General features: G+C 40.5%; 1 protein-coding gene across 1 annotated transcript in view; it reads right to left on the bottom strand.

Annotated features, from left to right (window-relative positions):
* Positions 1–307: 307 nt before the first annotated feature.
* Positions 308–18,694, bottom strand: part of slc25a48 (solute carrier family 25 member 48) — a 33,342-nt gene continuing 14,955 nt past the window's right edge. The window contains exons 6-7 of the mRNA XM_085995640.1: positions 8,345–8,478; positions 308–7,150 (exon numbers count right to left, since the gene is read on the bottom strand). Coding sequence (XP_085851766.1) covers positions 7,046–7,150; positions 8,345–8,478 — 239 coding nt within the window. The 3' untranslated portion in view covers positions 308–7,045. The remainder of the gene's footprint in view (positions 7,151–8,344; positions 8,479–18,694) is intronic.

Below are 18,694 nucleotides of genomic sequence, written 5' to 3' on the forward strand. Positions count from 1 at the left end.
TCTGTGATCACAATCTGTTATGTAACATATTTATATCCATATTATCCCTTTCAGTACAGAGAAACTGAAGAATCTTTCCTCAAGAGATGAAATAGTTGGATAGAGTCCAGGATAAAGCAAATTGTACATGGTTTGTGGATGGAACTGGTTTGATGAGCTGAAATATTAATGTTGATGCTGAAACAGAGCTTTATGATATCATTTGGGGGTGAGGGAACGTTCTACACTGGTCCCAGGCTGATGCTACCACAGTTTAAAACACAGAAATAAGGTGCAATTGAGAGAAACTGATGAGTACAGCGATATCTTCTTTTAGAACACAAGAATCATATTTATAAATGGGGCAATTCAGCAGAACATACATGCCCTTTAAGCACTGGTAACAGTTTACAGCTAAATTACTTCAATGCAAACAGCTCAGTCAGAAGTCAATGTTTGTGGATCAGAGAATAGCGCAACAAAACACAAGAAAATAAAAGGACAAATCAGAAACACAAACAGGACATTTTAGATGTCAGTTAGAATTATTATAAGTATATAATCTCTGAGCAAAAGGTACCGTTTAGTTAGTAGAAATGTCAGTTGATACTAGGATTTGTTTTCTTGAGCCCCAATTGTTTCCTGTTCTCTATTATGGTGGTATAGTTGTGACTCTTTGAACCACAAAAGATTACAACACATTAAGAGGCTGTTTAGCTCATTGTGTTTGTGCACTTTGCTAGAGCAATCCAAGCTAATTCCATTGCAGTGCTGTCTTCCCACAGCGATGTGACTGTCTTATTCTGTTTCATATCTTTCAGTTTTTTATTTTCATCCCTGCTTTACATTATTTTTTCTTCTCATCGCCCTACTCACCTGTTTCCATGATTAATCTTCTGTTACCAATGTAGGCTGGTGTGGGCATATGACTGACATTTTGAATTTCCCTCCCTGCTTGGGTAGGTCCCATTATGATGAAGAATTCACCACATAGAAAGATGGGATTGTGAGCTCTCATGTTGTGATGTCACACTGAAATGTGTTGGGATTTAAACTTAAGGAATCACTCCACCATGACTGCAAAAAAGAGCAAATTGAATATTACAAAACTTATTGGGAATTAAAAAAACAACTGGGATTAAACATGCCAAAGCAGATAAAAATGCTCTTCCTTGACAGAAATTATATGAAATTTTGCATGTATTCTGAGGTTGCCCTTCACTGATTCCATAGATGGTCTATTCAATAACACTGTACAGCCTCAGCATTTCACAACATTTTATACGTTCTTGTATATAAAATTTCAAATGTGCAATCATGGTGAATGACAGCCACATCATCAAGAGGGGGCAGTGAACTTCTGGCTAAATTATTCTTTATTATTGCTCAATTCTCTAAATTCATTACACATGGCACAGATATAGCAGTGTTGTTTTTTTTCTCCCAGTGTCCCTGATCTCGCCAGATACATGTCCCACAGTCAAGACAACAGCCAACCAACCCGCTTCCAGGATAATACACTAGAAGACATGTAACAGCAGTGCAGGTGTGGCTGTCTTTCCAGGGACATAAATGGCCTCCGACTAATGCCTCCCCACAGATGAGAACAGGGATGCAGCAGAGAGGAGGATCAAATGTTTATCCCTCAAGGCCATGCTGCAATGCACAATTTGGTGCACCACCTATAGATAGCAACATGAAATAGGATTTAAATGTACAAACAGCAAAGTAATATGTGGTAGGACTAAACAATCCTTTCTACACAGAAGGTTCACTACACCCTCTTCTGGTCTATAACAAAGAGTATTTACATCAGTAATCAGTAATCTACAATATAGATACATAGTATCTAATTTACAATGAAATAAAGTAATATATTCTGCGATAGATACATTTTATCAGCTGATTTAGAATACATGAATACCGGTAAAATAATAAATGCTCTTGCATACAGCAAATAAAAACATTGAAATAAAGGTTAGAGATTTGCAAAACTGTATCAATCTTAACACCAGGTGAGATTTTATTCTCCTTGCGTCCGGGCAGATTTGTTTGATTTGCAATCTGTATTGCAGATATATTTCACCATGAGGCACATAAATAGTATTATTCTGCTTTTGCATAGTTCCTTACAGTGAGCTGTGAAGGAAACACAAGCCAACATAATCACAGTGCCATTTGAATCCACAGAGGAAAAAGGATCAAATAACTTGTATGTGGCACCAATCAGGTGTCTAAAAATGTCTTTGTGAGTTGCCCAGTTTTAAAATGGCAGTCCAATCTCCCAGTACCCACCTATACATTTTAGCATGTTTCAACTATGATAATTACGGTGATTGGTTGATTGGCTATGATAAATTGACCCTTAGTGTTAGGGGGATTAAATACGTGGGGTTACGGGGATCGGGTGGGATATGTGTCGGTGCAGGCTCGATGGGCCGAAATGGCCTCTATCTGCATTGTGGGGTTTCTGTGATTTCTGTGAATTAGCCAAGTAATATTTACTTGGCAGCAGAAAGTGGCTCATTATGCTATAGAATAGGACCATGCCTTGAAGTGCAGCACATCTGCACCCATTTAAAAGCACACTAACAAAACAGAATTCATCTTGCTTAGTGGCTTAGCAGAGAGTCTGTGAGCTCCAAGATCAATACTTTCAACTCGGTCATCAGCTATAAGTAGCTAGTGAATCAGATCAGCATAATATACACACGGGGTGGTCTGGCTCCCCCAAAGGAATGCAAGATTCTCATGGAAAAAGCAGGCCACCAATAATACAGCACGATGGAACCAATCGTAGGGGCAATTGAAAAATCTCCCCATTTTCCATATCGCCAGTCCGCCCCGTATGCACAAAATATTTTAATACATTTACTCAACAAATAGAGGTTTCATAATCCTCTATGAAGGCTTCACAGTTAATAAGCATACATCTGGAAATAGATGTAAGATTTTTACAAAGACATAAAAATGAAAAGGGAAAAAATTGCAGGGTATGGGGAAAGAGCGGGGGAGTGGGACTAATTGGTTAGCTCTTTGAAAGAGCTGGCACATGCACGATGGGCCGAATGGCCTCCTTCTGTGCTGTATGATTCTATGAAAAACTCTCTGGTTATTTTGCTGTGCTCCACATAAATGTTGTATATTGATGACCCCGATGCCCAGTTCACTACCCCTACCAACCCAATGCCCTTGATAACCCAATATGCTTCTGCTCAGCCTCTGAATTCCGTTCCTATTTAACACTTAATAAAAATTATGCATTTTATTTAAGGCGTATATCTGAGTTGTATCTGCAGGCACAATGCTGAGCTGGCCCTACTATTCATTTTTATATGCTTGTAAAATTTGCAGGATGCTGTTTACCTCTCTTTATATGATGCAAGCTCCTTGGGGTTTGTTTTACATTAAAAGGCACTATATAAATGCAAGTTGTTGTTGATACCTAAAAAGTGAGGATATCTTTGCCTTAACTGCTTAGTCTGTGTATTCAACAATTTTTCAAGATCTTACCCACCTATCATTTTCCCTCTTTTACAAACTGATGAAATTGCTACACTAACATCATAAAGAAAACTAAAAACCTTTTGGACTTCAAAATAGAAAAATGGTAGGAAAAAAGTTAAGACTCCAGGCACATTGATGTAAAAAGGATGAGGTGTGTGTGGGTGTGTATGTGTGTCTGTCTTTCCTTCTTAGCCACAGAATCACCTTTCTATTCAACTCTGTTTTTTATTTCTCCCACCTTTCTCTTCTATTTTACCCCTCCATATTTCTTGGTTCTTTTTCTCTTTCTGTTTCTTACTCCCCTCTTGTATTGCTTTATACTCTCTCTTATACATCCTGTATTAGCTCACTGTCTTTTACACACACATCATATATTAGTCCTATGCTCTTATGTGCACACACACCTACACTCTCTTACACTGCCTATATAAACCCACCTTCTTGGTCACACAGCCTACAAACCTGCTCTCTTGTACAGAACCAATATTATTTCCATTCTCACTCTCTCTCATAGCTTCTATTAGCCCAATTCACTCCCACTCTCCTTTCTTTCTTTCTCTTTCTTTCTCTCTCTCTCTCTGTCACACAGCTCTACGTTGTCGCACATAGCCTGTATTAGTATTGCTGTGCATTGAACATTACCGGTTTCATTGTTCCTGTTTGTGTGCCTAAAATTTTGCATTCCCTCAAACTAACCTAGCGAATAGGCATCAGACACCACTAAAAATAGCAGCAACTATGTGAATTTTATGTTGCTTAATCTAAAAAATAATAATTTATTCGTGTTAATCAATATAAAATTATTCATCACAGAAGTTTTATAAACTAAGGCTAAAAAGGTTTTAAATATGCGACTATTGAAGATGAAATCTACAGTTTTTTTTGCTACCATGGTTATCTTGCAGTGACTTACTGATACAAATCAATCTGATAGCAGTAGTACAATTATAGCACCTCGTTACACTTAGCGCATCAAAAACACTTAGATTTTGGGTTGCCAACGCTGCAGGATTATCCTGGAGTCTCCAGGAATTAACAATGAATCTCCATAATAAGCTTGCAGGGAACATAAAAACTGACTGTAAAAGCTATTATAGATATGTGAAGAGAAAAAGATTGGTGAAGTCAAGCGTAGGTCCCTTGCAGTCAGAATCAGGGGAATTTATAATGGGGAACAAAGAAATGGCTGACCAACTAAATACATATTTTGGTTCTGTCTTCACAAAGGAGGACACAAATAACCTCCCAGAGATGCCGGGGAACATACGGTCTGATGAAAGGGTGGAACTGAAAGAAATCAGTATTTGTAGGGAAATGGTGTTAGGAAAATTGATGGGACTGAAGGCCGATAAATTCCCAGGGCCTGATAATCTACATCCCAGGGTACTTAAGGAAGTGGCCCTAGAAATAGTAGATGCTTTGCTGGTCATCTTCCAAAGCTCGATAGACTCTGGAACAGTACCCATGGATTGGAGAGTAGCTAATGTTACCCCTCTATTCAAAAAAGGTGGCAGAGAAAAAGCGGGGAATTATAGCCTGACATCAGTAGTGGGTAAAATGCTAGAGTCCATTATAAAAGATGTAATAGCAGAGCACTTGGAAAGCAGTGACAGGATCGGACAAAGTCAACATGGATTTACAAAAGGTAAATCATGCTTGACTAATCTACTGGAATTTTTTGAGGATGTAACTGGTAAAATAGATAAGGGAGAACCAGTGGATGTGGTGTATTTGGACTTTCAGAAGGCTTTCGATAAGGTCCCGCATAAGAGATTAGCGTGCAAAATTAAGGCACATGGGATTGGGGGCAAGGTATTGACTTGGATAGAGAACTGGTTGGTGGACAGAAAGCAAAGAGTTGGAATAAACGGGTCGTTTTCCGAGTGGCAGGCAGTGACTAGTGGGGTACCGCAAGGATCGGTCCTAGGACCCCAGCTGTTCACAATATATATTAATGATGATCTGGACGAGGGAATTGGATGTAATATCTCCAAATTTGCAGACGACACAAAGCTGGGTGGGAGGGTATGCTGTGAGGAGGATGTCGTGAAACTCCAGTATGATTTGGACAGGTTGGGTGATTGGGCAGAAACATGGCAAATGCACTATAATGTGGAAAAATGTGAGGTTATCCACTTTGGTGGCAAAAACAGGAAGGCAGATTATTTTTTGAATGGCAATAGATTGGGAGAAGGGGAAGTGCAAAGAGACCTGGGTGTTCTTGTGCACCAGTCGCTGAAGGTAAGCATGCAGGTGCAGTAGGCGGTTAAGAAGGCAAATGGTATGTTGGCCTTCGTAGCAAGAGGGTTCGAGTACAGGAACAAGGATGTCTTGCTGCAGTTGTACAGGGCCTTGGTGAGACCGCACCTTGAGTATTGTGTGCAGTTTTGGTCGCCTTATCTGAGGAAGGACGTTCTTGCCATGGAAGGAGTGCAGCGAAGATTCACCAGGCTGATACCTGGGATGGCAGGAATGACGTATGAGGAGAGATTGTGTCGATTGGGCTTATACTCACTGGAGTTTAGAAGATTGAGAGGGGATCTCATCGAAACGTATAAAATTCTGTCAGGCCTGGACAGACTAGATGCAGGAAGGATGTTTCTGGTGGCCGGGGAGTCCAGAACCAGGGGTCATAGTCTAAGGATAAGGGGTAAGCCATTTAGGACTGAAATGAGGAGGAATTTCTTCACCCAGAGAGTGGTGAACCTGTGGAATTCTCTGCCACAGAGGGCGGTGGAGGCCAGTTCATTAAATATATTCAAGAAGGAGCTGGATATATTTCTTAAGGCTAAAGGGATCAAGGGATATGGGGAGAAGGCAGGGACAGGGTACTGAATTTGGATGATCAGCCATGATCTCATTGAATGGCGGAGCAGGCTCGAAGGGCCGAATGGCCTACTCCTGCGTCTATCTTCTATGTTTCCAGGACACTGTTGCCAGCAACCCAGGAGAAACATCATAGAGGCATTAAAAAATTGTTGTTTTTCATTTTCTTATATTTGTTATTAGTTATTTAAAAAATATTGCAGATGGCGGGGGGGGGGGCGGTGGTTGGAAATAGGTAGTTATGTGATGGAACCTCCAGGAATATGTCCAACCTGAGTTGGTAACCCTACTTGGATATTGTTTGTGAGTCACTGTACTATGTTCATTTCCCATTAATTGTATAAATTAAACCCCCCCTCCCCAACTCTAAAAACAGAAACTGTCAAAGCCGGAAATACTCTGGTCAGGCAGCCTTTGTGGAGAAACAAAAGTCAGTCGATATTTCAAGTCTAAAGGTCCTTCCTCGGGACTGCTCCTCAATGCTTGCTGATCTCCTTTACATCTATTGTTTTCCCAGGAACCATTGCACATAACTTTTGAAATACGCCATCATCCTGAGTAATCTCTGTGGTGTCTGATGCTTTCTCTGTCAATGAGCTTTGACAGGTTGACGTCAGAAGCCAAGGAAACAGAAGAGTCATTGTTTATGAATCTGATCAGCTGTCGGTCGGGGCAAAGAACTATGAAACTGGCCAAGTTTGACACATGTCAGAAGTCAAATGTCAGGTTCTGCTTATTGACCTCGCAATGCTTTCAGTGCGAGTTCATATCCCAGAAACATGGCTGCACTCATAGGGAATCCACGAATAGCATTCACAGCTGTTCCTTTAAAAAATACCTAGCAAATAAAACAAACATTTTTATTATCTCCCCCACACAGTAATTGCTAAATATACATATTTTTGTTTATTTCGTTATTTTTAATGAATTTATTTCCCTTTCTCTTGTGATTGCAATATCCCCAACCGAATGAATTGGCAAACAAACTGCTCCATATTGAAGCATGAAAAGTGCCAGTGAGAGGTGCCCCTCCCTGATACCTCTCTGCCTGTAGGGACACACCTGGCCAACAAAAAGTATTTCCTCAGACTGATTCCTCAGCAATTGGGAACTCATCATGCAGGGGACCGCAGTCATGTTTCTGAGCCACAAAATTCCTTATGTTACATTTGCTGCTCCAACCCATCATGCCAACCTAAAACATGCAGCTTGATTTTGATTGGATGGTTTTGTCTTCAATGTATACATTTTTTTTAAAATCCCACCCTCTGGCAGGAATCCTTAATTAAAGCACTGTACTCCCTACCCCCTCTCCCAAGAAGCCTGATATTGCAGCTCTGGTGTAAATGTAATCACGTGATATCAGCCACCTGCTCCATCAGCAAGTACATGCACTCACACAAAAGGGATTGACATTATTTTTATTTCCTGGTTGCTGACAAGGAGTTGCCATTCATTTCCTATTCTGGAACTGGGCACACACACAGCCTTTGCTGGCTTGACTCAGATTTGGCTCAATTAATTTTTTTAAAAGGTTCATTCACTTCCCCTTTCCCCAAGCAATAACAAAAATGAGAGCAGCTTTTGCTTTAGAGTTAGGTTTGAGAGAGTGGCTGGGGATCAACACAGCTGATGATCATAAGCTAAGTTATGCCTTTTTACCTGCACATCAGTTGTTCTTTGCATATTTTCAGTGCTTACCAAGATGAGGGATCTCAGCATTCAAGACTAAAACATTCTTGCACCCAGATTGAGTGTAGCATGGGTTAGATGCAGTGCATGGGTGTTTTACTCTGCATGTAAGCCTTGCTGAGCTTGATATGGGAGTTCTTAATGGCACAGTGTATAAGCACTTTTATCCTGAATACAGCTTGTGCTGTACCTGACCTGAGTATAATTTTTTAAACTCCTCCACCTTAAAAAAAAAACCTGATTATGCCAGGGTTTAATTTGTTTAAAATTCCGTTTCACTCCAAAATGATTGAAAGGAATGTATTTCTATTTTCTGTATTTCCATTGGCTATTCACTTACATTCAATCCTTCCTTTTGGTAACTTTGTTGAATACAATGCACTATCCCCTTGTATTTTGTCTCGCTGACTCCATCAGCTTGAAGACGACTTTTGACAACATCCATGGGAGTTGCAGTACCCCATGAAATCGTTCCTACAAACACAAATTTAAACAGTCAATATTCAGAACTAACAAGTAATTCTGTCTCACAGAAGTGACAGTGTATTCGATGGAGTATCTGCACAGTCACATGGTTTGCAGCTGGTGACCGTAAACAGAAGATGTAACAGGATGATCTCAGAGTTGCGGTTTCATAAATAAGTCAACCAGTTCAACTAAAGATGTATCCTATTTTTACTACTTTCCCTTGCTGGTGTCCTCCTCTTGGTAGTGCAACATAATCTCTTGACCACCGATTGAATGGCTTCTATCAGTGCTGCTATTACTGGCAGCCAGGAAAATGAGAGCAACAGAAAACAACTTGCAGTGGTTTCCAAGGACCTAGCCAAGGCTTTCTATTCAGTAGGCCACAGAATGATACCCAAAGGCTTGACAAGGTTGGGTCTGAATAAGAAGTTCATTAAGCTGATGGGTAACATGTACACTAATACCACAACCATAATTGAAGGAGATGGGAATCGAAGGAAAATGAAGTGATTCTCCCTTTGATTTTTCTTACCTCCTTACATGGAAGAGTGCGATCACCACTTGCCACCTACTCACAACAGCACAGTCTCCTACTTTTTTCAGCCTTGGGGTGTTCTGCGCTATAGGCCTTGAACCTTCACCTAGGTTTTTTTTAAAAATGGCAATCAGGAGGGCCCTGCTTTATTTTGCGGTTTAATTATTTTAAACAATGTACTATAAAAGGGTATTTTAACAATTCAGATTATATATAATAGTATAATATCAGTTGATCAGAGCAATAGCATCTTCTGAACTCTTTGATTTAGTGTCATCTGTGCAATATACTAATAAGAAACAATATTACCTTTGAAACCAATGCGGAATGTTCTGTAATTCTTTCATGCATATGGATAGTGTGCAGGCCAAATATTCAAGATGCACATCTCTTACAATTTTATGTTTCAATTTTTGCTTTGTAAATACCTGCTTGTCAAAACATGCACAACTCCACCTATGTCAACATAGACATCCGGGCCTAGATTTTCTTCTCCGTACCACCAAAGGTGAGTGGTACTAGGACAGAAAAGTCGCTAAGGAGCTGTGCTGCCAGCTCTCTTTCAGTCACCAACACTTCTGTAATTTTCCCCATTAGTAATTTATAGTTTAAATCCCCACCAAAGCACTTCAATCGATTGCCGTACAGTCTTGAAGTTCTGAACTCCACAAATGCTTTTAAGAAATGGCCTTCGACTTCAGCTTGTCCAGAAACAGCAGGTCCTGCTCCCCTGCCATGTTCCACCCTCCCTTCTCCCACATGATGTCCACTTTGCATCAGGAGTCACTGGATAGCGATTAGAAGCAAAGACCCTTGCACTCAGCCCAAACCTGGGATCAACCCTGATCTGTATGACACTAATAGTGCACTGATCCAAAGCCATCAGGCTTCAGCTATCATTACCATTATATATTATACAGCTTCAGCAAAATAAAAACAAAGATTATTGATGGTGAAGGTCAATTACTGAGATTCAAATTTAAGAACTTGAATGGTTGACATCCACCCCTTAAGCTTCATTCTCATGATTTAACATAACTTCTTTTGCATAAAATTCATGGGCTGCTTCTCCCACCCCATGAAAGATGCAGGCAAGTTAGCCAATTGAATGTGGAGGCACTAACTGAAGGACTGCAGGTCTTGGAGAACCATTTGGAGAGGTCGATGTTTAATGGATTATCCATCCCTAAGGGGAGGTCTTCCTTCATCCTAAGAGTTTCACTGTAGTTTGGAGCAGCCATCTACAGCCCAGACCCCCGGGCATCAGGTGGCACTTAGAAATGTTAGATTAGAGCAGAGAAAAGGTTGCACTGTCACAAGGAATGTGCATGGTGAAAAGGGGTCATTTTAATCTAATCGGCTGGTGGGAAACAGGTGGTTTTGAGTCGGACATCCATTTTACACCCTGCCCAACTTTACTCACCATTCAAATGGAGACTAAAATTGAGCAGGGTGCAAAGCGGGTGTCCAAACTGAACCTGCCCAATTCCTGCCTAGTGCGTTTGGTTAAAATTACTCCATATGTAATATTTTTGTAAAGAGTTGTAATAAATCGCTGGAATTATTGATGCAATGACTGCTTGGTTATCTTGTAGGACAATGGAGAATGGCTACTATGCTGATGTTGAAGGTCAGGATTATGACGTGATGGCTAGCTGTAAGGATTTTACTGAGAACGCAGAAAAAAATTGGTCTAAGTACAGTCCTCATCACTTTCACTGTCCCCATTTATCCCAGACATCGCCTATATCGGGCAACTGGCGTTAACCATCTGCCATTATCATTAGCGTCAATTACAAAGGCACCACTTAAACCGTATGAAGCACAACGACTATTTCAGGCAGTTCAAGCAGTGTTCACACCTTGTTAAAATGCGGTTACCTGTTATTAAGTCCTTTCAGGCAGCCCCACTGCCTTCAGACCAGCCCCCCCCCCCCCCCCCCCCCGCCAACCCGTGGTTCTCTGGATCTCCTGCGATTGCGATCCTTTCAATCCTAAACCAGAGCTGAAACTGACCAGGTAGCTGCGTACTTCAGCCACGTTCCGCACTCCATAGCTGAAGAATGTTTGTTCTGGTGTATTAACGCTTACTCCAGCTCTCTCTCACAAGCAGGTTATGGGTCATTTCCTGTTTGGATCATTACCACTGTGTGAGTAATGGCACTTTGCCATTTAGACAGAGCGAGAAGTTGAAAGATGGAGGATGAAGATTCCCTCCGTGCTTTTGAAAAATGCATTGGTTAACACTGCGTATAGCGGGAAAATTGAGTTGGCATTAGAATTGCACTCTAATTCCCTTTAAGTAGAAGCTTTTCCACAGGTAATGGATAATTTGGATGAAGGTTTCCAAAATAAAACAGTGTAACAATTTTGCAGATATCTACAGTAAATCCCAATAAATCGCCAAAAGTCTACAATCTCATCTTCCGCAGCTTCCCTTTAAGCAATAAGTTCCGTCTTAATGAGCAGGTCCTGGCAACTGTGCCTGCTATATGGCATACAATTAGAAGAACGCATGGGAAGGCATGGAACTTTTGGGCTGATGATGTCTTCCTGTTCTAAGAACATAATAAGGTATTGTATAAATTCAAAAGTTCTTCCTTTTAATTCCACAAAATTGTTATGAAGTGTTTACATACATTTGACAAACACCATATCCATCTGAAGCTGGCCAGACTGCATGTCAATGTGAGAATATTTTGTGTACAGTGCCCTACCAAGTTGTATGCTGCGCTGTAAGTTGTATTTAGATCACATTCCTTCCTTTTCAAACACAGCTTAAACATAACAGCGCAGAAACATTTTTACCAGAAATTCTTTTCTAACATGGCTATTAGTAATAGCATGAGCAGGAAGAAAGTTTTAAAAGATTCTTAATAATCCTTGTTTTCAGTTCTAGTTAACTTGGAATTTGTATATCTTTAAGGTCTAATATTCCAAATTCCAGTTTTTGAAAACAGGTCCTGGCTCAATATAAGTAAATAATTATTGTGTTTTTCTGTACCTTTTGCCAATACAGTTCACTGGCGATCAAGCCCCCCCACCATCCCCCAACCCAGGATACCCTAGACTCACTGATTTCACTAGTTTATCTGTAATACAATATGCACACACAGATTCACAGCATGTCTGCATGTATTTACATTATAAACTGAAAGATACTAGCCAATTCAATATTTCTTGATGTGTTTTACCAAAGGTAGCCCTGTACAGATTTATTACTAAAAGAATTGGAGAATATATGTGTACATGTTCTAAGGTAGCTGAGCATGTGTTTGAGTTCTACTGAAGCCTTCAGATAGGCCCCAAAACCTTAGAAGGGGAAGATAATTCATTACCTCTTGGAAGTAGCATAATGGCTCCTCTCAGAGCCAAAGACTACTGGAACACTTCAGCCCCAAACCCTAGGGCTTCTCAGGCAGAATTCTCTAGGTTGCTTCACCTTTCAAAGTCAGATCAGGGCAGGAATCCCTGAAGTGCATTTGCAGGCACTGGCAGCCTGCTCAACTATGCAGATGAACCCATCCCTGCAATTTGGGACAGAGTCATCATCGTTATGCATGGGTGCACTTAGGTGATGTTCTACTTCACTTCTGCTGGTGGAGCAGGGCCATTGGAATTTCAGCCACATTGTCTAGCAAAGTTGCGATAGTGATCGAGAATAAATGTTATTGCTGGATCACGTTGAATTGTAGAACAATAAATGACTCTGCTCTCGAAGGGCTCACGATCATTGATTGACAATTCTTTGTGTAAAGATTTTTTTTTTTTAATTGAGAAACCAAAACAAACTGCACAGTTGAAAAGAATAAAACAGAAGACAAAAGTAAATCAGGAAGTGGTGATTCGGTGGTACAAAACCTGGATTTTAAAAAGCCTGAATATTGCTTTATTGGAAGTGGGAAAAGCTGAGGGAAGTGAGGAGTTGCATAATTCTGAGGTCCTGGGAAAGAAAATGTTGAATCATGGTCACACACAGTGAGGATGTAGGGAAGAGGATGGCATATGTAGAGAAGATGGCAGTCACTGACATTTGTAAGAGAAATATATAGGGGCCAAATTTACATGGCCATTTTGCACAGACTCTGAGGGGATGGGAGCGGTAAGGAGGAGAAAGGGAGCGTGAGATGGGAGAGGAAGAGGGGATGGGGATTATTGTAGTAAACCTTAATATATAAGAGATAAAATTACAAAATCAGCTCCTGTTAGATCTGAAAGAATCGCAGAGTGAACTTTTAAAATCTACCAGCTTCTGAGCACCATGCAAATATTCAGTTCAGTGGCTTAGCTATCTCTGTGAGAATGTTCCTGCATAAACTCATGGTTTGGAATGATTGCCTCTGCTTTTGTTTAATTGCGTCCTTTATAGTGTGCTTTCTCCCACTACATTTGTCAGGCGGATAAGCTTAAAATTCTCAAGATCACAAATGTGAGCTTTTTAAAAACTGGAAAAGAAAGTTGCTATTTTCTGGACTCCTGGGACCAGCCTGTGTTTTCACTGCACAAATATTTCAGCCATAGCTCGGCCTACTTCTACCATTATTTATTTCCTTAAGTATTCTTGGCTGCTTTCCATCAAGCATCCTAATTTATCAATAAACATTTCATTACAAAGCTCAACTTTTTTCATGAACTCAATGCACCCCCTTCCCCTCTGGTTCCTTGAAAAGAAATAACCACTATTTCCTACAACACAAATGTTGAAAAATAATTATTTGAAGTTTCTACCATATTCTTTTCTACTCCCAGTATCTCACTTATCATATCTTTACAAGACCCTACCTGTTCTTTAACACATTACCTACTACTACCAAGACCAAAAAGACTTCCATAATTCCTAAAAGCTCTTAAATTACAATATCCCTTGCAATTTCTTTTTCACTTTGGATTATTTGCTTAACACTTTTAACTGAGTTTAATTGTTTTCAAATCTCCCTTGAATATTGTAAAACATCTGTATTTTAATTAAATTTTTTCCCTTTCATTTCTTCCTTTACTGAAGGTGTTGACTCCCATTAGGGTATGATTGCATTAATGCTAGCTGCCTTCCAATGCTTTGGCCATGCGGCCACCCTAAATGCTTAGGATTTCAGATTAGCCTTTCGTTTCATAGGATATCATTTATCCGAATGTAGACAACTACCATAGGTTCCTTTCCAACTCTCTTCAATATACAATCCACTCTCTCTAATGCAATTTACTATCGTCACTGCTAAACACAAAACCACACAATTTTCCCTATCTCCTCTGTTTGTCCATCCAATCATTATTCTTGTTGATACACCCTTTCCTTTTTCTATATTCTTTTATCTTTCGTTCGTAAGAATGAGAAAGCTCTCTTGAGGGAACAGAAACACATTTCCCTACAGAGACACATTCCCCCTGCAAATAGGGAAAGAACTCCATCCATAAAGTGAGACACAACCCTCCTCCACAGACAAAGATATTCCACCTACAAACTGATACACAGGCTCCCTGCAAGCAGAGAAAATCAACTTGAGCAGTTTTAGCCCATTTTACAGCAGACGTGAGCCCGCAGCTCAAACTTGCTCATAATTCTGCACTAATTGGGGTAGATTTGACTTTGTGGGGCAGTGTAAAATGGGTGATAGCAAGTTGGCAGCCAATTTTACATCTCTCCTGATTTTTATTTCCATTGAAGTCAATGACGTTGAAGTGAATGAAGTCAGCAGAGAGATGTTTGTTCCAGCTTTCACGTGAATGTGCTGACCCAAACTGAGGTATGAGTCTCGTGGCATCAGCAATTCTCCAATATTTTACCTAAGTGGAAAAATGTTATGTCTGAGCCGGCTATTCCACCATGTGGGGCTTATAGTCGCGCCTGATCCTGTCCTCATATAAAAACAGAAAAGACTGGAAATGCACAGCAGATCAGTCAGTAGCTGAAGGAGAGGTAGGTTAATGTTTGAAGTGGGCTCTAACGGGCTCAACCCAAATGTTAATCTATTTTTCTCTTTTAGATGCTGACTTATCTGCTGTGCACTTCCAGCATTTTCTATTTTTATTTTAGATTGATACCATTTGCAGGTTATCTTTTTGTCTCCGATTCTGTCCTCAGCTAGTACACACACGCAAGCATACTCCCCAGTCGAGGTCACTCGATGTTGATCAGGTGTGAGAATCCTGGCCAACTTTTCCCTTCCCTGGTCTAGGGAGGATGAGTCTAATGGCAACCCCATTATCACTGACCTAGCTGAGATAAGCTACCTTAGTCTAGACCAGGAATCAAAGCTGACACTTTCCTTGTCTGTAAGGCTCAGGGGAGCTTGTGATGAAAATAATGTATTTGTTTCCAACAAAAACCAAGTCATCTGCTACATGAGGACATTAATAAAGTGGGACCCAGAGGTTAAAAGAACATGATAGAATCTTCGAGAAACCTTAAGAATTGAGAAGGCAAGATGTTGTAGGTTGTATATGAAATAGAAATGGAGAACTGGCACAAAGGAGTTAAGAAGATGCAGGACAAAGTCATAAAAGCAAACCATATTGTCAAATAACTATCAAATTTTACAGTTTTCTTATAGTTATCACTGCATTGCTGAATAGAATATAAATATAAACATTAACAAATAAAGTATTTGTAGTGTGCAAAATTAAGGAGTACTGTTCAGTACTTTAAATACAAATGCACAATTAACTAATAAATAAACAAAGGTTTTTTAAATATATATAAAATATTTCCATTATTTCACTCAAAATCTATGTAATTTGTTCAATTTACATATTTTACAAAAGACTGGCTGCTGAGCTTCGGAAGGACTCATCACCCAAAGTACCTCCATAGGATCACACTCGGCTATTGAAGAACTGGACAGTAATGAACAGCTACTACAGATTGACCCTCAAAGGACTGAAGGGAGCTCGAAATGGGAATAACCCAGAGTTGGGAGGAGGAGGGTCCTAAACCAATGCTAAACCAATGAACTGTGGAGCCAATCTGCTACAAGCAACATTCTGTGTCATGAAACACAGTCATAGAATCATAGAATGATACAGCATAGAAGGAGGCCATTCGGCCCACCGTGCCTACGCCAGCTCTTTGAAAGAGCTATCCAATTAGTCCCACTCTCCTGCTCTTTTGTTGTCATTGTGCATTCGGGTGTTACCAGACTGCTCAGTGTCATGGACATTTTAAATGACATTATAAAGAAGGAAGATGTCCTTCTCTGGTGAGCTCTTAGTGTGTGGTGGAAGTCGTGGCTGAGTATTCCTTGAATTGTTTTGACAGAATTGCTAGCGCGTACAGAATTAGCAAGAGATGTCCCTGTGGAGGATCCTGCCACAGATGTGAAGTCCTATGCAAGCTCAACAGCACAATGCATGATCTGGACCCCAGATCCCTTGTCCCTCTGGAGCTATGATGTGCTCACCCCTCACCAGGCACCTCATCATCATCCTCCCTTTCCTCCTCTGAGGCAGTGATGGGTTTTGGGTGCGAGTCTGAGGAACTGGATATGGAGGAATCATCTGTAGTGACATGAAAGAGTATTTTCACTAACTGGCCATTCAGGAACTCCAAAAATTTTTTTAAAATATGACTGTTTCAGAAGACAGAGAATCAAAAAATTATTTATTTTCTTCAAGCACAGCAAATGAGTATAGACACGCACAGGACATTATACCTGAGTGATTGCAAGACATTCTGGAATATTAAAGGTGTACTGAACTTCATTGTGATATTAATATTTGTAATTTATGAGTAAGAATGTATATAAAATTCTCACTAAGGAAATGCTGGCTCCCTCACCTAGAAGATTGAAATGTTTAGCTAGCATTTTTATGGCTACTATTTTGGAGAGCCATACTGCTATCCTACCCCTCCCTCCAGAACAATATTTTTTAAAGCTGTGTGCTATTTTAAATGTAGACACACATTTTGTCATTAATACACTTCTTAGAGTCCTGCAGAATTCTCAGCACCTTAGAAATGTTGTTTGTTTCAGACAGTGACAGCCAAGGCCTTTTAATTGGCCCTTGCTGTGGGCAATGCTGTTTTGGAGCCAAAAAAAGGATGTTTGATATTTATGTACTAATTGAAGACTAATTTCATGTTTCACTAAATCATGATCTATTGTGTAGTTTTTCTTTTATTGTTGTTCTTTGTCCTTTTCCATTAGAAAACTATGACCCGTGGTTATTTCCACTAGTTACAGTGGTAAATTTAAATACGTATAGTTAATGTCTATCTGGATGTCTCAACTCACCACTGCAAGCAAGCTAAAATGGCTTTCATTGGCAATTCAGCATGAATTGCTCAGCACTAAATGTACTTAGTTACTGCTCAAAAAATGCCTAAAATGCCCTTACATCTATGGTGCTCTGAGGGCCTGCCTCTTCAAAAAAAATCTCCAATTCTTTTCAGACTTCCACTCCCTAGCTGAGAGGATGCACTAGCAATCTGTTTATAGGTCTCTGTTGATAGAGCTCTTGAGCTGCCTGCTAAGGTGTGCAGGAGAGGCCAATAGCTCTACTCTCCCACAGAATGGTGCACCACACCCCACCCCCCAAAAAAAAGTCCTGTCTATTTTAAAGCAAATTGATAAATCGCAATCTCAATCTGCAACAGCTGACATGCTATTTGATTCCACATTGTATAATCTACAATGGAAAGGTAAATAAAAATAAATGAGTACCTACAATTTTGCAGCATAGGGCAACCAGAAACAATCAAATATTGAGTAGGGAATTGGAATTTCTGAAATGTGAGATCAGCTAAAGTGTGTCAACTGCACATGTTAATCTTGTCATTAACACCTGGGTACTGTCTGATCTGTATCTATGAATACCTGAAAAACAGCGAAGACTGATTGCTTTTGGTGAAAACACTAGACAGTGCTCAAAACTGGACGATTTATAGGCCTCTTTTCACTCCTGCTTAATAAATAAATGAATAAAGATGGATTAATTCAATTAGTACAATAAAAACAAGCTAGATTCGCACAGTGTCCTTTCAACGTTAATCTGTAGGTCCAAAAATAACCTGGACTGACAGAAATGAAGGTAGAATTGCCACAGGGCTTCTCACGATCGGCACCGTAACTTCAATGAACGATTTGCGTAAACACCAAAGAAATGCAATAAACAATGATTGCACTGTTTTCCTGCAGCTTCTGTGGATTTTCTGCTGAAGTTATGGTGGACGATCTGGAGAACCCCTGTGGAAATTAATGGCAAAAGTCTCTGTCTTTGTTTCTTGGAGGCAGCAGAAGTGAAATGAGTTTGGGTAGTCTCAATCCATTTCCTAGTAGGTGTGAGTTCATGGTACAAAACTCCCTGGGGATGAAATCGGGTGCCTTTGCACCTCCCATTAGTGCCCCTGGGAGGCGCTAACGGGGTGCAAATGGCTTTGTGACCAGGTGCAGCGCTGACATCGACTCCCGCCATATTCGGCGGAGTTTTGCGGTGGCGCTACAGTGTTGCGCCCCGATCTCCTTCACCTGGTCATCGCCCCGGTAGCGCCCCAGACCCGAAATTGACTTCCGCCCCCTGCAGCAGCGCCGGTCGATATCACCGACAGCTGCAGGAGGCGTGCATGGGGCGGCCGGCCGCTTCAGGGGCGGTGCTTAAAGGAGAGGCAGCCGAGGTAAGTAGAAAAATAACTTACCTTTCTTGTTCCAGTTTCTTTCGTGGGTTCCTGCCCGCGATCAATCAGCCAGCACTCTG

The sequence above is a fragment of the Somniosus microcephalus genome, chromosome 8, assembly GCF_052327205.1.
Source record: "Somniosus microcephalus isolate GS21.2 chromosome 8, FLI_Smic_1.0, whole genome shotgun sequence".
NCBI lineage: Eukaryota > Metazoa > Chordata > Chondrichthyes > Squaliformes > Somniosidae > Somniosus > Somniosus microcephalus.